Here is a 25,012-nt window from a genome sequence, read left to right as displayed (position 1 = left end):
TATTAGATGTCTACAATTAAGAATTGTAGGTTATATTTTTGTCTATATCCTTTTATGGATCAACCTTAAAGGGTTAAAAGCACTACATTAAGACACCGCATAGCGGCGCGCGTCCCTTTTATTTCCAAAAGGCAGCGCCATAGATGGCAGTCCTACGCTAGTCCCGCCTCTTTGAGTAAGATGCAGCCTGACTGACAGCGCAGCCAACCAATGGAACGCATCGAGCGTCACTCACAGACCGGCGGGGATCTGACAAGCAGGTTAGTTTGAGCGGGTTGCCACAACAGTCAATGAAAATCCAACTGGCCAGACTGAACCGTCGACCGCAGTAGATGCCGAATGGCAGATGCTCCCTGCTCTTCCCTGGGAGGGTGATTTGAATGAGCTGGATGTAAATGACGGTGCGCCACCGCACTGGATGTCTAGATCTGTGTCGGGGCGAGATTCACAGGCGCTCTCTAACGTTACCTGGAAACGCTGTTCTTGAGGAGCATAAAGAGGAGATAGCTGCACTAAACTACACCGGTGCTCAGGTTGGGTTTCAAATCAGTGACTTTTTGACAGATATTGCTCGGCGACGTACGCGTTAGGCGAAAGAGAAACATGACTTAAGTTAACACGTCTCGGTGGACTGAAATAGTCAAACATCAGACACGGCATCACTAAAATATGATTTTTATTCCGTAGCTTTCAATCAAAGCGCAACGTTTTTTTTTTAACAGAAGAGCGCACGCATATACCCCCCGTATATATAACGTACATGTGCGTAAAATAAGCCTGACCGAGCACATCAAATCCATTCAGCCCCAGCATCTGCTAAAGCCACAGTTTTGTCAACTCCGATGGTCATTTTGAGGACGGGAACGCTTCTTGCGCCCTGAACGCACTAAAACCACGCTAACGCGGTTCTGTCGCCTCTGTTACCGTTACACCATCCAACCTACAGTTTCATCTTTGACAGAGTCACACAGAGTTGTCGTGTATTACCGCATCCTGATCCGAGTGAGAGAGAGACAGCCGTCGCGCGAGAGGTAAGTCGTTACAGACGAGACACGGGCTTGATGCACTTGAATAAATGCGTTTAGATGTGCTGGGTGGCTTAACGGTGCGAAGTGTCACAGAAATTAGGGTCGTTGTTCTCCGCAGATGTGGAACAACAGCGATCGCTCAATCGCTCTGCGTTCCTGGTCAATGAACGGAACGAGCGCAATTACGCAGAGATGCACGCTGCCAAACGCTTCACGTTCAGTTTTGATTCTCACCCTTTGTCTATTGTTTCTTTTAGTCCACCCAGATCTCCGGGTCTGGAGCGATATTGTGAATGGAACCCGAGCCAATAAGCACCCCTGCGTTATTATTGAATGAAGACGGTTGAAAAACCATTGGCTGTCGCAAGAATTGCCGTATGTTCGTTCTGTCCCGCAACGGCGCGGGGTCGCGTTTTGCAGAGCGCGCTCGCCGTCTGATCGTTTTTATTGTTCGCGATCAGGCTGCGTCGGCCGCGCGTGCACAATCTTAACTGTAAGGGGCAAGTGCGAATTGGGTATGTGGTATCGCGCAGGAAGCCCGTCGTGAGCACGCATTCAACTTGAAACGAGGTCCCGCGATAATCGTGCGAGAATCACTGACATCAGATGGCCGGGACCGAGAACAAAAAGAGATTTGTTGCAGGCAAAGCGTGTTTTCTCAGCATCAGCTCTCACACACATCATCCGTGAAAAGAGCCACCGGGTTGCTTGGCTGAAATGACGTCATGCAGACTGGCTTGTTATGGAAGAATGATTTTTTCTTCTGTTACTGCTGGAGCTGGCATGAGTATTTTCTTATCGGTACGGCTTATCTCAGAATATTAAGCTGATTTTAGTTGCGATTTAAAGCATTCTTTTCCTACTGTGGAAGTCAACGGTGACCCGAAACAGCCTGGTTGCAAACTTTCTATGAAACATCTTCCTTTGTGTTCGGCGGAACAAAGACATTCATACAGGTTTGGAAATACTCGAGGTGTAAGTGATGACAGAATTTTCATTTTTGGGTGAACTGTTCCTTTAAATGTCTGGAGCAACACTGCTGTGATTAAAGCTCAACAACATTGTGAGTGTAATATTTAGAAGTACACATGAAATGAAATTTGATCCTGTTTACTTTGCACAGCATCCTCAACCACTGCCCTCCAACCAGAGATAAAATTAAGCCCCCCTTTCTTTTTCCTTTTTTGCATTCAATATTCTGTTTCAATCAGAAATACATAAAAATGCTTAAGTCAGTCTCAGCTCGTGGTCCGTATGACAAAACAAACGAACAAAAAAATCTAGTTTGTGTGTATTTTCTACCAGGGAAAATGGTTTCATATTATCAAGGGGTTTGTTTCAACTGGTCTGGAACAGCATATGTGAGTGGAGAAGAGAGATTGCTTTTTTTTCCCTCCCTTGCTCAAAACTTTCTGTAGGTTTCCACTTCATGTATCCACTTCTGTGCACACAAACGTTGCATTTCACGAGTTTGCCCGCCCATCTGATCCTGATGGGTAATGGTGAACTAACTTGGCTAGCTGTGCGTAACTCTGGGGGAGTTTTAGAACGAGCCTAGTTCCAAAAAAAGCGGAGTGTTCCTTTAATAGAGGCTCGAACCTGAGGCCCCATTACCTCCATTGCAGTACTACCTAGAGGACGAAAAACAGAAATAGAGGAGTAGATTGGGAGGTAGAGGGTGATGCTGGGACGCTGAAATGAGAGCTGCTTATGATAACCGGGATGAATCATTAGGCTCCTCCCAAACCTATGTTTGAAACTTCATTTAGACAAACACTTGCAAGCTTTTTCTAAGCACTTTCTACCTGGGAATCCCATCGCCATTATATGTATACATCATATGTAAACTGCAGGTAACAACAGGTTGACATGTATGCAAGGTCAATAAACACTTTCATTTTCTTATAATATGCATTTATTTTTTTACCTTATCTGTTAAATGACTCCTAATCGTTTCATGCAACGATTCATTTTTACATACCGCTCCTTTGAATTTGCATTTTAATTCAGACCAACTTGAAAATGAAGTGTTCCCAGGTCTGCGCACGCAACAAGTGGGCGATATTATAATGTTTCAATTTGATGTCACCCTGAAAGGCTTGGGATTCGTTTTAAAACGACTCGTTTCAGTGATTCAGAGTCGACTCTTTCTTTCGAGAGACAATAAACACGTTGCACTTTCAGATTTAAAACTTTGCAGAATGTTTTCATTCACTTAGTTTTGTTGCACACTGCGCGGAAATCCATAATAGGGGCACTTTAAGACATTCCATTCAAACCAAATGCAGGACTTCATATAAAACACATGCAATGACATCAGTGAGATCAGGGGAAGTTAGAGTTGGAAAGTGGAAAACAAATAAACAACGTGGCACTCAGCCTAGTGAGGAAACGCTGATTCTGTCTGCCAATCAAATTTGTGTTTTTTCTTCTTTTCTTTTTTTTTATAGCTAGACGAAGATTGCAAGCTAGTTCATGAGCATAGCAGAGGTTTTTGCTGCCTCCTGTATTATATAGGACACCTGTCCTATTTTTCTCCGCGTTTCATTCCTGTGTGAGTCTGAATACTGTTAGAGAGACTTGGGCTCTTCAGCCACCAAGTCCACCATGTTTTCATCCCCAACTCGCTCTCTTGTGAGTCCTAACGTTTCACAGTGACCGTATTCCATTACCATGAGCAGCCATGTAGGCCTTTGTGCTAAGGTTAGATGCATTAGTCAGCATATGCGTTTGCGTGACCTCTTTAACTGAGAGAGAGATTGCAGATCGTGGCTTTGATTTCATTTAATGACTGGTCTCTTGTAGTATTTTTTTGGTTTTTATTTGGACGTTGCATATTCAATTAGGCTGGTCTTTAAATAGTTCACAGTAGCTCTGCTTGTATGCCTAGATGTCAGAGAAAGTCATGTTCAGCACTATTAATAGGATGTGTTCAGTGATGCAGTGACTGCAAAAAGTGATATATTATAGGATACTGATTTGGTGTAGATTTTCAGCTGCATGTGTAGGTTACATACAGGGACATGCATACACATAACGCCTCATCCTGCAGTTCTTTTGCTGCAGATGCATAGCTCATGCATTTTTATAGAAGGAAAGGATATGTGGGTCAAGCACACATCTCTGTGCAAATGCCTTTTACCACTGCTGGCTTTATACAAAGAGCATGCATGCGTAACCTTCATGAGACAAGCAGATCTTTCTTATACATGTTTCCACATCCTTTAATCTTAAAGCCCACCGTGCATTTATTTCTACATTGCATCAATAGGGTCTTAGTGGAAAGTCGTTTGTTTCAGCAGAAGATCTCGCATCCTCTGGTCTGAGACTTATGGCTGATTTTATACGTCTTTATACGTAAATCTTGATCATTTCAATTACCTCTTGCTACAACCAGAAAATAGAGCTCCTTCAAGCTCTGTGTCAATATTCATCTGGGGATTGATCAGCAATAGTTATTTTAATATACTTGCTTATTCTCAATGGGTGCCAGTTGTCGTCTGAGTATGAATGGCTACTGAGCATTATTTGACCAAAATGAAGGTGTGCAACCCTGTTTTATTTAGCTTTTAGAATACCTTTGTTAAATGGATACTTGGATTTGTGGTTATCTATTTAATAGTACTGCTAATAAATAATCAATAGAATACTTACAGAGTGCATTTTGAAATTGTTTTCTGTAATGTAATTTACTTCTTTGATGGCAAAGCAGAATGTTCAGCTCCCATTAAAGTGTCGCATGATCCTTCAGAAATCGTTCTAATGTGGGGATTCGCAGTCAAGGGGCATTTTTTTTTATATATCGCTGAAAACAATTGCGCTGCTGCTTAGTATTCTCACGGAAAGCGAATTCTTTTCATGATAGGAAGATTAAAAAATAGCATTTAGAAATGTCAATTTAATGCACCCTTGCAGAATAAAAGCTTTCTTTCTAGGAAAATCTTACTGACCCCAAAGTTTTGAACTCTTGCGCATGAAAATCAAAATATAGCATTTTCCTTTTTCATCACGCTGATTTTAATCTGCTCAAAAAATCAAATCTATTTAAGTTAATTCAGGCCTAATTAGTTTGTACTGATTTATAAAAACACAAATTAAATTAATACAATTTTCTCAATAATGTAGTTAATATTTTCATATTTTACTATCAAAACATTTCCATAAACCTATCAGTTTTAATAATAATCAGGAATTCAACTGTATTTTCTTGTTCTCCTGGCATGTGACAACTGTAGTCTGTCTCATGCTGAAAAAAAAAAAAGATTAATTCAATTGAACATCACTGCAGACTTCAATGAATGGCAGCCTTTTGTAAAAATAAATAATAAAATAAAAAATAACGTGACCGCTTTTCCATTCAACGAATTTCTATTTGGTATGCAAAGACTGTGTAGCAGCAAACAACCACTGTGAAACACTGAATGTGTTTCTTTAAGCATGTTCAAAAGTTAGACATGATGATGAGGTGTACACATTCTTTTAACATCTGCGTACACAGTCTGTTCTTTTATTAAGCATCTCTCGTTCCTGTGACCTATCTTGCACGTATGTGACACTAAATGTATTTGTTATTCTATTTTATGTATTTGTATTGTTGATAATAGACCGTTACATTACTTGGACTTTGGTGGAGCGAGGAGGATTATACAACACCTTTTAGAAAACTACAGAAAGCTTAAGAGCCCTAAAAGTATCCTAATAGATCAAAGAATTATCTGAGATAATATAGTAAAATATTAGCAATCCAGCATCTCGACATGGGTGCTTTACAAATTTGAGCTGTCTTCAGTTGCAATGTTGTACAAGTTTGCACTATATTGTCCTACCATATTTTTTGTAATTTTTCCGAAACTAAGATAAATACAAGATTTTCGTCGACAGCATTTTTAAGGTGAGCTGAAACGGTCCATACGTGGCCCATGGTGAGCCATCTGGAGGCTGAGCAGGGGTGATGGACATGCTCAGGTCTTTTCCATTCAGGCCACCTTGGACTGACAGCTGAATGTTTGTCTTACTACCCACTGGGTCTGACCACATGCATGCACGCACACACACACACAAGCTGACACTGTACACCGTTTCAGGCAATAAATGATGTTTCTCCCTGCAGTGGCTTCCAATGTCAGCACAATACATCATACATTACTTGCTCCTTTTGGTGAGAACAGGCCTTCAACTTACCAATTTTCCATTTATTCTCACAGATGTTGAGCTTTTCATCCATGATGCTCCATTCAGAATCACCGATAAAGTTAAATTCTTGACTACATTGAGTAAAGGGCTATTCAAGTTTTTAACACTTTTTAAAAGAACGTCACCTATCTATTTAAATATAAATAAATAAATAAATAACAATTTTTCACCAAGCTTACTTAAATTCATACCTTGCATGTGCGCTATGGATATTTATTGACGTTCATCCTCTTGTGTGGATCCCCCCCCCATTCTGTCCTCAGCTGGTCCAATTTAACATCTGATCCGAGCTGTAAGCACTGCACATTCAGCCTTAGGCATGTGTTTGTCACACTCCCGCCTTTTTTCTTGCTCCCTTTCCCCCCAATCCATGGCCTCAGACACACACACAAACACACATGAACACATACACACATGCATACATACATATACAGCTCCCCGTTCCTCTTGGTGTAGCCAGAAGAGGTGCACATGTCCTCCCTGTGACACATCTACATCACACGATTTTATCTCCTCCACCACAGAGAGGACATGTGCGGTGTTGTTTGGTTTGGTTGACACCATTTAGTCTCACACAAACACACAAGCTAAGCCAGATTCGCAAAATACTGAATGTGTAAATAGACAAATGGAAAGAGAAGTTAATTATTATTTTTCTATTGTTAGTTGATGTAAAACCATGCAGATTAATTGGCCCCCTGTAAACCGACCTTATTATCGCAGAGTAGACTATATGCCGTCTTTTATAAGTCCATTTAAGCTTTGAGCTTGTTTCTAAACAGGAAAGGCCTTTGAGATAACCTATTCTTCAGCCAGAAAAGATCAGTGGGTGATGGCATATGTAGCAGGCTGTTGGCAGGACCTGAACCTTCTCTGTCCTTTAGCGGTTTATTTATTTATAGTGGGGAGTAAACAAAATGAAGACTTAAAGTTGGCATGCGATCAAAATTGACCATACGTTCTTGGTTTTCAGAAAAATGTAAATGCTATATCTGAATTGATGCACTATCTGAATGGCCATTCATTTTAGGGTTTAAGATCACATTTAACAATCCTATAAAAATTATTAGCACGTAAAGATGAATTTAACACCACGTTGTAACCAGACACAATGCGATAAGAATCCAGCAACAGAACTGTTGTCTTTTCATACCGGATGCAACGAAAACAATCACCAATCACAGCCAGTCAGAAGAATGTGTGCATAGACTATTTCAGCAATTTTAAATCGTGAAATGAAATGATTTTGACATTAGTTAAAATATGTACTCGGTGGCTGTTGCAGTGTTCGCATATTTAGAATATGTATATTTAGTTACATGAAGTACCCAGTTTGCACGCTGATATATTGTGCAGCCGCATGTTAAACCAGAAGATATTAACGGACATTTTTGCAAAATGTTACAGTTATGTGTTTACAGTCTCCAGTGGTATCCGAGATAATCAACTAACACAGTGGTTTTCAGTCCTGGACCTGGAGGACACTGCACATTTTTGAAGTCTCTCTAATCGGACGCACATTTTAAGGTTTTGGAGTCTACTAATGAGCTGTTGGGGGTTCTCCAGGCCTAGAACTGCAAAACACAAAAATGACTTCCAGCTTAATGTATCTTGGTTTATTCATCTACATCAGGTCCATAGATTAAAAAAATTGTTTTAAAGGCTTCAGTGAAACTTTTTTGTTTCAGCTCTGATGCAAATTTGTCAGAGCGTGTCAGTTGGTTTGGAGGTGGAATTAGTCAGTTTTCGTCAAAGCTGATTCAACATCTGCCCACGTCACCGATGCAGATTCTCATACCCACAATATGTCAGTTCAGACTTCTGTGGTGCTCATTTAACTGTGATTCATAAAACTTGCTTCCGCCACTGATGCCTTCTTCAACGGCGTGCTTGTGCTAACTACTTGCTTTTGCATAACTCTGCCGACAGTCTGTTTTGAATTGGCTTTTTTTTTGTCGTGTTTTGTTTGCAGCAGCTGCCATGACAGGGGTGGGGGCAGAGGATGACATCCCTCTCTGTGAGAGGAAAACTGTCACTGACTTCTGCTATCTCCTGGACAAGTCCAAACAGCTTTTCAATGGCTTAAGGTCAGTCTCTTCTCAGCATCGGAGCATTTTGCTGTTTATTTGTGGTCTTGTTTGCCTTCCAGATTGCTGTCTGGGTCCAATCCTGCAGTGACCTTACACTTACTCGCAGCTCTTTATTTCTTTCTAGCTTGTTCTTTCCTTTTTCATTCTTGCTTTTGTTTGAATTTTCTTGTTTGTTTGTTTATTCATTGTATTTACTTTCATACTTTTGCTTTAATTTTCTTTTTTAACTTTTGTTTATTCTTTTCTTCATTTTTTGTTATTATTTTTTCTTTCTCTCACTCGTTTGTCACGTTTTGTTGTATTTGTTCTTTTTTCATTCTAGCTTTTGTTCGAATTTTCTTTTTTTTTTTTTTTTGTCGTACGTTATTCATTTGTTTCTGTCATTTTAATTCCCTCAATTTGCTGTCATTCATTCATTCTTTCATTTGTCTTTTTGTTGGGTATGACCCACGAGGAGTTCATTTAAATACAGAAGTCAAGCTCATTTTCTATTCTCGCAATACCCATAAATCACTTCTTTAACCATATAGCGACAGTGACTAATGTTAGTATCAAATATGGTAACACTGGAATGTCTTATCACAGCTGAGACAAAGTTATTTAATAACCAAGTCTAGTCGAGGCGGCCAAATCTTAATTAACCGACAGCGGCTTCAAATGCTTTTTAAATTTATGACAGCGTTGAGCACATCGCTTGGGTTGCTTTCAGAGCACGAAACTAATGGGAGCACCAGCGACAGAATCTAAAACCTTTGGCTGACATAAAGCTCATATTGCAATCACCGTGAGTTACTGGAATCCCATATGAACAAAAACGTGAATGGCGCTCGTATTTTAAGACTTGAAAGAGGCTCGTCCCTAACCCAGTTTACAAGGTTTCAGAATTTAGGTGAGTCAAGACAATATAAAGAGGCTATTTATCCACAAAATGAAATTGGCATCATTTGGTCACCCTCTTGTTGTGTTTCTAATATGTAATGTGTATGTCTGAAAGTCTGGGGTTCAGTGATGTTGGTACCTTACTGACTTTGAACATGAGGGTGGGAGAGTGTGTATATATAGGCAGGATATTGATTTTTGGTGAACTATTCCTTTTTTAAAAAAAAAAGTCAGTGCTTTATCTATAAATGAGCAGGTTCTAATGTCTCATCTGTGCTGTGCTTTATGTATGTGTTGATGTTTGCCTGTTCATCCGTAGGGAGCTGAGAGCCCTTTATATTTTCCCGTGTCTGGGTGAAGTGAGCTCAGTTTTACATCTGAATGAATCTTCAGCTCTCCTCTTCCACCCCCTCATATCTGCCAGCGTTTGTCTCTGCATTACACACACGCTTAAAAAAATGAATCACGTCACTCCGTGTTTATCACCATTTCTCAGTGGCCAGTAGGTTGCGTTTGAGTTAATCAGTCATTTTTAGCTAAGACTATTTATAGGACAAGTATGTCAGTAGCTGTGGGCTCTGTCTCTCTTTTTCTTAGCCTCTCTCTTTCTTCCCCCATTCTCTTTTCTCTCTTTTCTTCTTGTCTTCACAATCTGTATTCCTTCCCTCCTCTCTTATCTCCTTTTCCATGTCCTGTCCTCATGTAAAGGGTGTGTGTTTGTTACGTTTGTATTGCGTAAGCGACTGAGACTGCTACAGTCCGGGAGGTTGTTTCATAGACTAACCCACATGTTCTGATATTCATACTTTCATGCATTAGTTTATTTGGGTGTCAAGGAAATGTGTTTCTTAACCTCATTCGTAGCAAACCAGGAACAAAAAATAAAGCCAAATGCAAGCTCATTTCTCGATCTCGAATATTAGGATAATAAAACTTGATTGATGTGATGCAGCTTATAAATGCATTGTTCTGCATCATGTTTGTCAGTGACTGCATGCAGTGTAAGATGATGTACAGGTCTAGGAGGAATCAATAATTTTTTCATTATCAATCACACCAATTTAACACAAATCAAAATATATTTCCGTGCCTTAAGGCTTTAAAATTTGACCCGAAAGCTGTTTGAAATTGGTAAGTCTCTTCTGCATTTGGGATATTTTCTATTTGTGTATCACATTGCCGAACGGGATCAACTCATTTCTAAGAAGAAAGTGGTTCCACTGTATTTTAGCGTTACTATTGTAGCATTAATTCAAGCCATCATTATTTATGCATGAAATATTTTGTATTATGCTCTGTACATGCATGTACATTCATTTATACGTTTTATACCTTAATGATAGCTTGTCTACACTAATACAGGACTAGATGCTCGTTATGAGGCCACGCCCCCATGCCCTGTTTCTCCATGTTAATTAGGCTGTCTAACCAGTAGCGGCCTACTTCTGCATTTGACGCTTAGCAACACCCTGTAGAGTTCAGTAATGAAACAGCTATTATTAATTGGTCTCATTTCCTTACCTAATATTTCCACGACTTGATGGCGTTCACTATCTTTACCACTTTGGTATCTCTTTAGTAAACAAGCTCGACTCAGTAGAGACATTTTCGTATTCACATTAATATTCTTTATCAGCATGTAACAGAGTTTGAAAAAAATAATAATAATGCAAACACATACTGTAGTTTAGTTTAAATGTTTAGAGCCATTAAAGCTGCAGACCGTACGTTTTGCCTCTTTGTCGCCAACTATGATTGAAAACCTGTAATTGCAGTTCTTTGTGGAATTATATCCCATTCTTGGGTTGCGCTCCGGTGAGGCTCCACCGTGGATGAATCTAATGTTTTGAGGTGAATGTGTAGTTATTTTTAAAAAATATACAATATGCGTGTCTTTAAATATACATAGTACATAAGAGAAATGTTTATTTTGGATACGATTAACCATGATTAATCATTTGGCAGCACAATACATGTTTATTTTAAACCGTAATAATATTTCACAATATTAACAATTTTTTACTTCTTTTGAATCAGACGATCTTGAATAAACGATCTTGTGTCTGTATGCCACGTATAATAGCTATGTTCAAAAAAATCATCTAATATTGCCTTTTTTGTTAATGTCAGTTCCAGAATAAATTCCAGAGTAGCTCAATTATCAAAACGGCCTCAGTCATACAACATGCAGATATGTTACTCAACTACACCACATCTGACCCCATCTGCACACACCCCATCCTGCCTCGCTCCTTTCCTGCCTTCCCTAATTTACAGGTCTGTCCCTGGCTGTGCTCTGCCAGTGAATCTGTCTTGTGGGTATTAATACTGTCAGAGAGGATGGGAAATTAATGGTGCATGTAGTGAAATTAAAGCCCTGCCTAATGACTGCACCTATCTCCTTCCTGACCTTGTCTCTCTCGGTCCGCAAGGGCACCGGGGTGAACCGTAAATCTCACAAATCCATCTCTATAACCTTACACTGTGCGCGCGAGTGCACGCTATCAATGAAAGCTGAGGGAAATAAAACGTGCGCGCGTTCACGCCACAGCCGATTCTGCATGAATGAAAGGAGGCGTGTCTGTGTGCGGGTGTTTCATTGTGTTGCGCGCGCGTGCGTTTTTATGCATCGGCTTGGACGTTATTTATTTTTTGCCGTTTGTTTTAGTCCCCACGCCTTTCCCTGAATGGACCGTTACAGGTTCATAAAAGATGCGTCATCTACTGTAATCGTGTGTAAATGAGGGCTTTTGCATTTACCTGCTGCATTCCTTCCCCGGTCCCTGCCTCTGTTGTCATAGCAACCCTCTGATGATAACAATAGGGCCTAGAGGTGTTTTGGGAGGGTTCAGGGGGAAAAGGACGGGAAAGGAATAAAGAGCGAGCAGAGGCGGAGGAGGCAAAGGAGCTACTTCTCCAGCTGATTGCCATAGCTCATCAAATTCCTTCACATCATAGGCACTATGACTCACCACAGCCCTGCCCAAACACTCTCACCCACTCGCACTTACTGACTCTCTCTGATTGCTCTGTTTTTTGCTTTCTCCCACCACCGATGCCTTCACATCATCGCTATGATGATGCTAATTAAGTGCATGACATCCATGACCACTTGTATATTTGGAAAGCTCATCTGCTGTTGTCCACGTGATGTCCCGCGGTAGGAGTGTCGAGGCAGAAGGGCGCAAATGGCTTATGCAATGGTACGCGGGTATCAAGGATGCAGGATTGGTTTGTACACATACTTGATATCGTAGTTATCAAAACAAACCTGTGATTAAAGCAGTGAGTCACAGGACCTTGATCATATTCATAAAGCTAATTCATTTGCATAGAAGTCTGGAACATAACATTTACCTCGTATACAGAAGTCTCATTTTCAGCGCAGTTATAAATGAATCATCATAAATGATAGCATTTTAAGGGACGGTTCATCAAAAATGGAAAAAAATGTGTCGTCGTTTATGCACTCTCATGTCCTTTCCAACCTCTGTGACTTTCTTCTTTTCTGTGGAACATGAAAGGAGATATTTTGAGAAATGTATTAGTGGTTGTTTTTTTCAGCAGTGGCGTTTGGTTAACAACATCCTTCAAAATATCTTTTGTGTTCTGCAGAAGGATCAGTTGTTTCTATTGTAGAAGTCTCTATTTGGTACATACATTTGTATCAGATTAATTGTGATAAGATTTTGAAGTGTTTAATATCCTTAATTATATAAAGCTACGAGAATACAAGAACACTTCATCAACAATATCTCATTTTGTGTTTTAAAGATGAACAAAGGTATTGCCGGTTTGGAACAACATAAGGGTGAATAATTAATGACAGATTTATTTATTTTATTCTATTTATTTTATAGGGAAAAATTAAGTCTTAAAGGGATAGTTCACTTAAAAATTAAGACCGGTCAAGTCAAATGTATTTGTATAGCACTTTATAAAATACAGATGGTTAGTGCTGTTCACCATAATACACGAAAAATAAGTGTTAAGGTTACAGACTTATTTAATTATGAATTAAATACAATTTCAGCTGCCATTATGGTTATTCAGCTATCACGAGGGTCTTGTTCAGTTAATCCTTCAAATTGTCCCTGTTTGAGACACTCCTCGAAAGTGAAGTCTGCTTGAAATTTTACTTTTTAAATGCATGTTGATATTATTAATCTTCATTCAGTAAGTCTGCTTAAACCTCACCCCTTTCATGCAATCAGCTGATCTGCCCCCATCCAATCAACAACTGAGTTTCACTAAGATGCATGTCACAGTGCGGACCAAAAGATCTGTCACTTTTTCATTTATATTGTGATGCATATATATTTTATGCATTTTATGCAAATATATATGCATATATATTTTTAAATATCTGTCTATCTATCTATATATCTATATAAATAAATAAATAAAATATATATATATATATATATATATATATATATATATATATATATATATATATATATATATATATATATATATATATATATATATATATATAAATTAATGAACGAACAGGTTGCATATCAGTGAAAACAATAGCAAAAAGTGGTTATGTTTTAGTTTTTGGAGCAATTTCGTTCTTCCGGTTCAAAAAGAAAAGTTGAGCCTACATCACGTACTTATGCGTTAATCTAGAGTAGTGACTGAGTCACACCTGTTTGTAAATACGCTTTGAATCACAAATACTGATTGATGAAACGCTTAGAATCGTTTTGATTTTGCATGTGATTAATTGGCTTTAATTCCTAAATGGATAAATTGATGCTTCAGTACCAGTGAATGGGGAGAATGCATTATTAAGCTGAATTTGGCTGCGTGTCTGTTGTTTGTTCTCTCACACTCCTGCAGGGATCTGCCTCAATATGGACACAAGCAGTGGCAGTCCTATTTTGGCCGAACATTTGACGTATACACCAAGCTGTGGAAGTTTCAGCAGCAGCACAGGTCAGCCCTCTAGATGGTTCTATTTTTGAAACCGAAAGGTCTGTTTTTTTACCAAAAGCACAAAAATAAAGCAGGTTCTTTGGCTTAGAAGTACATAAGACTGAAGATTTAACACGCTTGATCAAACCTCCCTCTGATAGCTCCTCTGCACCAGTGATGTCGGCACTAATAACATGATTTCTTGTTTGGTTTTGCATTGCTGGAAAATAGACAAGTTCTGGACAACCGGTATGGTCTCAAGAGGTGGCAGATAGGTGAAGTGGCCTCAAAAATTGGCCAGCTGTACTACCATTACTAGTAAGGAGATTTGTTTTCTCTTAATTCAGCTCGTCTCAAACAGTGATATTTTTTTTACACATGATTTTTTTTTTTTTTTATCTTCAGCCTCCGCACTTCAGAAACAAGCTACCTTAATGAAGCCTTTTCCTTTTATTCGGCCATTCGCCAACGATCATATTACCACCAAGTCAACAAAGAAGACAGGTGAAAAGAATCTGCTGTATAATGAACTGTGATGATCAAAGATGATACTTTTTTTAAAAAAAAATGTATTTATATGTTCTTGAACGTTTTTATGAAGAAAGAAATATATACATGTGACAAAAAAATCTCAACATTTATGTATGATACAGTGCATTAATATTGCCCCGTGTCCTTTGCACAGGCCAGAGCTGGTTGTAAAAAAGCTGAGGTATTATGCTCGCTTTATCGTTGTTTGTCTGTTGCTCAACAAGATGGACCTGGTAAAAGTGTTGGTCAAGGTAAGCTATGGACAGCAGACCAAGTACACCACTTACATTTTTGCAGACTGTAGATGTTAAATTGAAGAGGTGTTCATGCCAAAAGATCAGTCAGCAGAGACAGTCTGTTGGCCACCTATATAGCTGGAATTAATACAAAATTCATGCCTCATCAATTTTGGCACAGTTTAAGAAAATTTAATTAGTCATATACATTTTGTAGTTTTTTTGTTTATATTAGTTTTTTTTTTACAAAGGCCCGATCCCTGTGCTGCCAACAATGCACTGTTTGTGACAAGAAAAAGCACAGTTGGGTTTATATGGGTGTGCCTGAGACCATCTGTGGTGTCTTTTTCTGCAGGAGCTGTCTGAAGAGATTGAGGACTACACCCAACGCTTCAACACGGAGGACCAGTTAGAGTGGAACCTGGTGCTGCAGGAAGTCGCAGCTTTTGTGGAGGTGAGATTGTAATTTTACAGTGCATAAAAATGATTCGTATTGTACAATTAAAGTCAGAGTGAAACACCACTGACAGCTCATAATACTTCCATAAAGTGATGACTTGCCAACAAAAAAAAGGGATTTAGTTGTTTTTTTTCTACTTACTATAACAATACATATTGTTATAAACATAAACACACACACACACACACACACACACACACACATATATATATTCAGTATTTAGTCATTTTAGTCATTTTACAGACCTAAAAAAACGTGTTCTATGACGGGTGGTTGGGGGGAGGGGCTGAAGCACAAGAGGTGGAGCAAGTTATACTTTAGATATTTTTTTTTTCATTGTAATAATATACACCAATACATAAATTACACTACTGTTCAAAAAGCTTAAGGTCAGATTACGTTAAGTTTATGTTTTAGAAAGAATTCTCTTACTTTCACACAGGCTGCATTTTTTTTTTGTTCAAAAACAGCTTACAAATGATCATTTTAAAATTGTGATCAATAATGACAGCAATTGTGCTGCTTTTCAGGATTCTTCGATTAAAGTTCAAAACATAATTTACATGCAATGGAAAACCTATGAAACATGAATGTCTTTACTGTAACGCTATCAACCAGTTGCTTATTAGCATGCCTATTATTAACATTTTAGCAGATTGACGTGTTCTGCATCACCTTATTCTACATCCCTAATCCTACCAAATACCTAAACTTAATGACTACCTCACTAACTATGAATAAACAGCAAATGAGGAGTTAATTGAGACAAGACTTTTACTTACTGGTTTGTTAATAGCAACAGTTGGGCCTCTTTTGATCAATCCTTGCTGAATAAAAGTGCTAATTTCTTTAATTAGTCTTACCGAATGACTGTGTCTACAGGTTAATCAGGTTATTCTTATTACTTCACTGGAGAAATGAGTCAAATGTGCACACTCAAAAGCACAATATCTCGGATGTTATTAAAATGCGTCTTTCTATGCAACCTTTACTGTTACTTTTTAGACAGACTTTTCAGTAAGCTCTGTAAGATTTCTGTCACCGTTAATGACAAAAATCTTCATATTTTCTTCACATCTGTGTCTTTCTTTTATACCATTTCTCTATCTACACAGGCGGATCCTCTTATGATCCTAAATGATGACAACGCCGTGGTGGTCATGTCCAATCGGTTGCAGGAGGGAGGCGTGCCCTCACTTGAACAGGGCATGGTGGTTGGCCAGCTCACCTTGGCAGATGCGCTCATCGTTGGCAACTGTAACAATCAGGTGGGTGTACAGTACAGCAAAACACCTAGCAGACTGAACGTGTTACATAACGCGTCAAATTCAATCGGTCCTTTCTTATGTAAATGATTAGACACTTCAAACTTCTCATGTAGGTTGTAATAACTAAAGAGTTTTATTGTAGTCCGGTTTGCGTAACGGATGAATTTCTATCTGGTTTACAGGTGAAGTTTAGCGAGCTGACCATCGATATGTTTCGCATGCTTCAAGCGCTTGAGAGGGAACCGGTGAACCTGGCTACACAAAGCTCCAAGCCAGGGACACTTGTAAGAGAAGACTCTTACACTCTCCCTGTCACTCTCTATGTTGAGTGTTTCTGAGTATTTCCACCCCTACTCCCTTGCTATTTCAGTACTTCACCTTTTTCAGTGGCTCTCTCACTGTTCTTTCTCACTCCGCCTGCTCTCGGTGTCTCTCTATTCCTCTCTCACTCATTTATCTCTCTCATTATAGGAGCCCAATGAAAAGCCGGCCAAGAGAGAGAACCCTCATAAATATCTCCTCTACAAACCAACCTTCAGCCAGCTCTACACTTTCCTGTCTGCCTCCTTCAAGGTTTGGCTGATGTCATTGCAGTTTTTAGCACCTGTCAATTTATTGTCAATCCATCCTGTCATTTCCGTCCGGGTTTGACTCTATATTGCACCAGGACCTTGAAGCAGGCACAATGATTAAGCTTAAGTCAAATGTGCCATTATATTCTGAGCTGATGTAGCCATTTGTTACTTTTAGCAAACATTGACTACTTTTCAAAGGTTTTTTTACACTAATATTCACCATGGATGCATTAAATCGATTAGTGTTTGTTTGTTCATTTATTAATTGGCAGTTCTTTTGAATTTGTCACAGAATTTTGTCTTCACAAAAAAGTAGTACTATTGTTTTCTACATTGATAAGAAATCTTCTTTCAGCACCAAATTAGCATATCTGAAGGATCATGTGACACTAAAGACCGCTAAAAGAATGACAGGAATAAATTACATTTGAAAATGTATAGAAAAAAAGACAGTTATTTCAAATGGTAATAATATTAAACAACATTACTGTTTTTAGTGCATTTTAGTGTTCAAATAATGCCTTGGTAAGTCTAAGAGACTTAAAATAATCCTACTGAGCTGACCTTTTGAACAACATTGTGCCTATTTTAAATTTACTGTCTTTCTCTTGAGCCAAAAACGCACCAAAGATGGCTTGCATTACACAGATTTATTCCAAACAAATTCTTACTATAATGAGAACATTCCTTCCTCTATAATGTAAAACTAGACTAAATCCTTTTGGCCATTTTTTTAAAGGGAGGAACCTTTGCACGTTCCTTGCCCAAACCTGATTCAGTAGGAAACGCATTAACACAGCTCATCGAATGATTTTATAGGGCTTTTAAAGCCTCAGGATCTCATTGTAATTCAAGAGTCAAGGGTAAAGATAAATAAAACTGCCGTTTTTCTGTACAGTTATTGCGTCCTGGTTGTCTATCTTGTGAGCTAGTTTGGGTTTTGTTGTCTCGAGTGACACCTCATGTGCGAGTGTGTGTGTAGCAGCATGGCATGCTAACGGGGTGTTAGCGTGTTACTATTTGCTCTGCTGTAGCGTAGCACCTCAAGAGTGTGAGGGAAAACCCACACACACACATGACTCAGATACTTGTGTGCTTTTGCTTTGTAGCAGTTCATTTTTAACTCTGACATCCCTATTTTTAGGCTGTTGCTTTATTTTTTGTTCAGATAAATAATTACAAGTAATTGTCACAGGCACTTGCATGTGCTTTTTTTTTTTTTTTTTTTTTTTTTTTTTTTTTTATAACTATTTCCTGTCTGTGTGTTTCTCTATTTGTGAAGATGAATACAACCCCTAGTTATATTTTGAGATGTATTATTACTCTTTATGGTGTTACTGGGATACTCCGGCCGTGTAGCACTTAGTTTGCCGCTGAACTTAATAATTAGCTTGCTGTGATTACTTTACCATTTGCATCATTGTGAATGTTCTGATTTAATTGGCTGATTTAATGGATACATTTTTCTGTTCTAGTCATTGAAAGTTTTCTTTTCTTTTACCAATTCTTTTATTGCTAGGAACTGCCAGCCAATAGTGTCCTGCTGGTGTATCTGTCTGCCACTGGAGTGTTTCCTACTGGACGCTCAGAGTGTGAAGGTACACTTTTATTTATATATATATATATATATATATATATATATATATATATATGTATGTATATGTATGTCTCTATGTATGTCTATGTTTAGCTGTTGTTCTGACACCTGGATGATCTGGAATATTGTTCTCTTTACATATCTACTAATTACAAGCACTCTTTAAAAGCTGCTCAGCCAATAAGTATTAAAAAAAAAATTTTATGTGCCATGTTCGAAATCTAGTGCTGTCAAATTGATTAATCAGGATTCATTAGGTCCAAAAAATTTTTTGTGTGTACTGTGCATATTTACGTGTGCGTGTGTGTGTACATGAGCTGTTTTTGGATGTGATTAATTGCGATTAATCGATTTGACAGTACAACAAAAAATCATCTTTGACCTATTTGATGTATATAAATAAAAAATAAAAATTATGTGGCCTTGCTAAATTAAATGAAATTGTTAGAAATGGGCAAAAAGAAGTTGCTCCACCAAAAAAGTTTTAGGTTTCATTTTGATCCATACAGACAAGAGTCGAACCTTTCCCATCGATATTATTTAACATCACCATTCCTTTATGTGCAGGGCCTTATGATTTTGGAGGTGTCCTGACCAATACTAATCGAGATGTGGTAAACGGCGAGATGGTTCAGAAGAGAAACCAGGCACAAAAAGAGATGCACTGGTGAGCTTTCGTTGACATGCATTCTGTGCTAGTCTGCTAGAAACTAAAACCGCTTGCTACGTGTTTGAGACGGTACTGAGGTGTTATTTTAACACGCACGTATGCGCAAATGTGTTTTTCAGTCTCCACCCAGGAGACCTTTTCCCCTTCACCAGGAAACCTCTGTTTATCATTGTCGACTCATCCAACAGCACAGCTTATAAGGTGAGACATCCACTCTCCGTCTCCCTTTTCTTGTTACACTCTCACATTTCTTCCGTCATTGCAGCATTCTGTGACATCATGAGGCCGTTTATTATTCAAGAGCAGCCATGTGCTTACTATATAAATAAGTCTATCTGGCTTCTTGACTAGAGAATAGTTAGCAGAAATAGACCTCGTAGTAGGGACACAACTGTAGTTTTTTTTCTTTTTACACATAGACGGATCGCCCTTTGTTTTGTTTTTTTTTTCCCCCTCCTGATTTTCTTTTATTTGGTTGCATATTTCAGTGATGGAGCGCCCCCTTGTGTACATTTCATAATATTCACATTGTGTACTGGTAGATAAAAATATTGATAAAAATAATTGTTCCTGTAACTCTAGTTTAACCAATTCCTGTCTTTCTACAGAATTTCTCCAATCTGTTTGGCCAGCCACTTGTTTGCCTGCTTTCTCCGACAGTGTATCCGAAGAGCATGCAAGGTCTCCTTTTTTGTTGTTTAGGCACTGTGTTAGCAGACAGGAAACATTTTTTATATTTTTATTTTTATTTTTTTTTAAGTAGGATTGTCTGTTATTTATATACTGAGTATCTATTGTATTTTTAAGCTGTTGTTTTCTTTACTCACTCACAGACCAGTGTCAGCGTGGGAGTCTGTTTACTCTTTTTCTTTACAACCCCCTCATGGGCTTCCTGTCTGTGTGTGGACTGAGCAGCATGCGCTATGGATTATGGGAAAAGGCCCAGGAACTCCTACGGAAGATTTTCCATGACATCGGCCAAATGATCACGAGTTCACGAGTTATAGGTAATGCCAATATGTGCCCTTTTTTAACGCTTACATTATTTTTTACATATCAGTGATAATGAAACAGACAGATATTTCATGATTTTCCTGTTGATTGTCTTCCAGATCAGGCCTATCTGCAGTTTTACGGCGATGAATTTCTGCGTCTGCTCATGATCCGTTTCGTGTTCTGCTGCACCACACTCCGATTACACAAGCTTTTCCGGGTGAGACTGAACTGATAAAACCATATCTCGTGAACCAGAATAAATGACTATTAAATAATGAATAAATGTTAAATATATTTTTTTGGGATATGAGGTAATGCAGCTCTTAAAAGTTCTCGGAAGCAGACTGATTACATTTATTTGTTGGCTGCTATCTCTAAATCCATCAAGAAATTGACTTCTATTAAAATCAAATTGAATATCTTGCTTTTTATCTTTTTTTCCCCTATACCCTTTTTTTCATGCTGCCTTATTTTTTATGTGTGGACAAAAAGTGGTGGTGCACTTAAACTGATAAACAGCCCTTTGTACTAGGGTTGTGCCGTTAGACGATAGTATTGTTTATCGACTATAGTCAGAGATATTGACGATATCAGATGTCTTTGGCTATAGTCAAGACGATATTACTCTCATTATCCCATCAATGTATAAAACTATCATTATTATTAGACAGCCTATTATTTTTGGGCTATTATTATTGAATTGCCCTGCTATTTCACCTCGCTATGAATGAACACGACAAAACTGCATCGTAACTTTTTATTTACAGCAAATTAACAAAAAACAGTGATGCTTATTCCTTATCATCGTTATAATAAATGTGCAGTTAATAAGCTATCGGTCTAAGGGCTTGTCGTGGGGAGCATGGTCCTAATAGCGATGTATGACTGCTGTATCCAAATTTATGAACTAGCTGTTTTAAATATTTATTATATATTAATATATTATTTTTGTCATTTTTAAGTCATTATGTTTTCTTTGCACAAAAGGTATTATTATAATAACATCATAAAATTATGGATGGACCACTGTGATTAACAAAGGTCTTATAGGTTTGGAACGACATGAAGATGAGTGATTAATGGCAGTTTTTTTTGGGTGAACTCTTTGAAGTATTAACAGTAGTAATAGTATGTATTTAATACTAAAATAACTTCTTTTTTTGTATCTCACAATCAGGCATCTGGTGGAGTATTTAGACATCATCTATTCAAAATTTAATTGAACTTAAAGCTATCATTTAATTAAAATATACATTTTATTTTGTAGTATTACGTTGTATACCTCCTGGTGGCACTACATACTTCACAGTTTGAGGACCACTGACTGACAACTGCACGCACATTTACTAGAGCATTGTCACAGAGCAGCCGGATGAGAATATTTCTGTGCGTTTGTTACAGGAAGCGAGGAGTTTTCCAGAATCGTACCCGCCGCTGCCCAAACAAGAGATGGTGGAGAGCAGCCTTTTACAGAAACATGTGCTGGAGCTGGCGGCCATGTTGGACGTGCAAAACCTCTTCTCTGATGGCATGTTGGATAACTATTGACCACATGGTGGCACCAGGCCAACCAGCAGACGCACGCACGCACACACACACACACACACACACACACACGCTCATGCCCATACACACACAAAACCGAGTTGTAGGTAGGTTCTTCTGAATAAGCTAGTTGTTTAACCTAATCTCATTAGATCTAGATACGGTAGTTTAATAACTATTCAAGACAAAATATCTCATCTTTGTGGGCAGATATTTAAAATTTGTCGAGTTCATATGTATTTTTAGACTTTAAGAAGCTACACACACACGCACACACTCACACACAGATGCGAAAGAGTTGCTCCCAGCATACAGGAAAATGTACTACATGCATGTATCGTATGAGTGTATGAGCGCAGGCATACAGGCGTTCAGACCTGTTGAGGGCAGCTATCACCGTTTCTGAAGGTGATAAGAGAGCACAAGAAGAAAGCCGACTTGGAAACTTTTATGTGAATCGGTGTAATTCCAGGGAGATTCTTCCAAAAAAGATGAGCCTACGGCTTTGGCAAAACGCATTTCGGAGAAGGAAGTTTGTTTTCCTTTCTCAACACTTTGCCTCTGCAACGTTTACACAACCTTTTTCCATAGGGAGCGTGTTGCATGTTTGCATTTCTTTGCTCCATCTTGCCTTTTCTGTTTGCTGAAACGTGTTCATTTTCCCATCTTGACACAAATTCCACAGACTTTCGCCTGGTCTTTCGAAGGAGGCCCACCGCGCCGTGCCTCCTTTTGGGTGATTTTGGTCATCGGCTACTTAATTAACGCTACGTGGACACCAGAATCTCCATTTCTTTTCGAGCGTTGATTCTTTTTAGCATGCCTCGATAGTGTGGTAAGCCCATACTTGCATAGCTGATGTAATAACCTAATGTCTTATTCCATGTGTGCAGTGGACACCAATAGCCAACAGAGTTCTCTTTTATAGTGTCACAGAGAAGTACAGGCGTACTCCTGTATATAAGTACAAATTTGTGTATATATCTATATATAAATATATGTATAGTTCTATAAGAAGTCGATGTGATGCAGAGACGTGTGTCTGTCTGGGTTGTTCGTCGTGGCAGATCTGTGAAAAGATGACCCTCTGCATGTGACAGGGGCAGTGTTCTTTTGTCTAATCTGTGAATGGACCATGCCACTGTCTCAACTGCGCACCCTCCCGCTGCTTCACACGAGTGCAGTCAGCTGACATTCCAAGGATCATGGCATAAGAGCGTCCCTCTTTCACAACCCCATCTGTCTCAAGGACAAGTGCACTGCGTCGGTCTAATAAGAAGTGATGTGTTCGGTGTTTCGTTTGTTTCATTACGTCATGACGATAATTACGACGAAAACGGTTACAATAATAGCCTTGCACTTTACTTGCACTATTTAAGTTTGATTCCGATGTTATTTATTGTGCTGTTGGCAAGAGGCATGTCTGATCATTCCGTTATGTCACGCTTGGTAAATAGCTTATCATTTTCGCCGTCTGTGATCTGTGTTAGAAAACGCCACAAATGGTGACTGGTTTTTCGGCGTTTACCGACTTTTCCCCCACCCCTACGAACTTCAGGGTTGATTGTGGCCATTCGAATGGGACCAAAAGATTCTTGCATGTGAAGAGCACAATGTCCCATACGATTCTAGTACCCTGTCATCTCGCTGTCTCTATTTGATATTTTGCACGTAGCTGCTTCCAATCGCATCTTTTTTATTTTCGAATAATCCTCTTGAAAGAAAAGAGAGAAGTTTGCTAACGAACAAATCACTGCCAAACACAATTAACCTTCCCATGGAATATCCACTGCCCAAATTAAGCAGACAACATGGTTGTCTGTGCTCTCACAGGCACAAATTTGTTTTTACGACCTAGCTTTTGATGTTTTAGTTTGCCAAAAGGAGAAGGGCTGGATGGAGATGAAGAGGGAAACAGATGGTGGATGCCACCATTTCCTCTCTGTCTAGCTGTCTGACCTTGACTGGTGGACTGTCGAACGTTTTTGCCTTATTTGATTTGTATCCGTATGTGTGTATAACTTTCCAGGAACCTGTAAATTAACCCAGTTTTTGCTGGGACTGTCCCAGAACAGTGCTGTATTCACGCCGCGTCACTTAGCTGAGAGCACAGGGGTGAATACAGACTTTAAGCACTTGAAAATGTTAAATGTACCACAACAGAAACCTACCAACCTAAAATTCAAGGGGAAACGCAGTACCCTTTTTAAAAGACAATTAACAAAGCGTTTCTCGCCGATTGCCCAAATTTCTGTAGTAGATGCATGTTAATTAGCTAATCTGTTGATGCCCCCTGCTCCATTTTAATGCAACCTGTAAATGCATTGGCGGCAATGATTGGAAGGAACGGAGTGAAAATCAACCGCATTCGTTTTCTAATGTAAACACGGGGCCAGATCTAAGGTGTAGTACGGGTGATTTCTACCAGTTCCTACTGTTGTGGGAGGGAACATTTTCAAAAATGATGTAATGGTCAGAATACTCTTTCTTTATAAGTTAAGGGGTTCTAGAGTTGCTAGTTGAACATACTTGCATTGTCCAATTGTCGTGTTTTTAATCACTAAACCGTTATGTCTTATCTGTTGCCAAATTATATTTGATGTTTGTTGTTAAATGCAGAAAAAAAGAATACAGAAAAAAATGTGATGATACCAAACATGCAAGCTTTTTGTTTTTAAGAATGCTATTTAAGAACATTAAAAAGTTTATGAATGTTTTGTTTAATTTGTGGTGTCCCTGTATCCATTTTATGCACTATAACTTACACAGAAATGATTAAGTGGGTGCATGATATTTTAGATATTTAAAATATATTTCCATCTATCAGTGTCATTAAGTACTGGACATTTGTTTTAGGCCATCTTTGCCATCATTTGACGCTCATTTACTTGCACACCTAAAAACAATGACTTCAATCTTTATCAAATACAAGTTTTTAAATCCAATATAATAGCTGAATTATTTCCTCACAATTGCGAGTTTACATCTTATATCTCAGAATTAAAAGATATAAATGTGCAA

The 25,012-nt window shown here is 38.6% G+C and overlaps 1 protein-coding gene across 5 annotated transcripts; it reads left to right on the top strand.

Moving 5' to 3' along the window:
• Positions 1–248: 248 nt before the first annotated feature.
• On the top strand, positions 249–24,715 carry scai (suppressor of cancer cell invasion). 5 transcript variants are annotated; one of them, XM_043239857.1, is made up of 18 exons: positions 250–533; positions 962–1,031; positions 8,194–8,308; positions 14,039–14,134; positions 14,345–14,431; positions 14,519–14,617; positions 14,799–14,895; positions 15,236–15,334; positions 16,456–16,608; positions 16,791–16,931; positions 17,080–17,181; positions 18,703–18,781; positions 19,348–19,447; positions 19,570–19,651; positions 20,059–20,131; positions 20,284–20,457; positions 20,563–20,663; positions 21,848–24,715. In XM_043239857.1, the coding sequence occupies exons 3-18, from the start codon at positions 8,202–8,204 to the stop codon at positions 21,992–21,994; spliced, it is 1,737 nt and encodes a 578-aa protein (XP_043095792.1). In that variant the 5' UTR covers positions 250–533; positions 962–1,031; positions 8,194–8,201; the 3' UTR covers positions 21,995–24,715. The 5 variants fall into 5 exon arrangements, with proteins under 5 accessions (XP_043095793.1, XP_043095792.1, XP_043095794.1 ...); XM_043239858.1 differs by lacking the exon at positions 962–1,031 and having other exon boundaries at positions 249–533; XM_043239859.1 differs by having other exon boundaries at positions 250–1,031; positions 17,083–17,181.
• Positions 24,716–25,012: the final 297 nt, after the last annotated feature.

Source organism: Puntigrus tetrazona, chromosome 5 (genome assembly GCF_018831695.1).
Source record: "Puntigrus tetrazona isolate hp1 chromosome 5, ASM1883169v1, whole genome shotgun sequence".
Taxonomy (NCBI): domain Eukaryota; kingdom Metazoa; phylum Chordata; class Actinopteri; order Cypriniformes; family Cyprinidae; genus Puntigrus; species Puntigrus tetrazona.
Note: the sequence above shows the minus strand (reverse complement) of the source record. Positions and strands in the feature narration are given on the sequence as shown.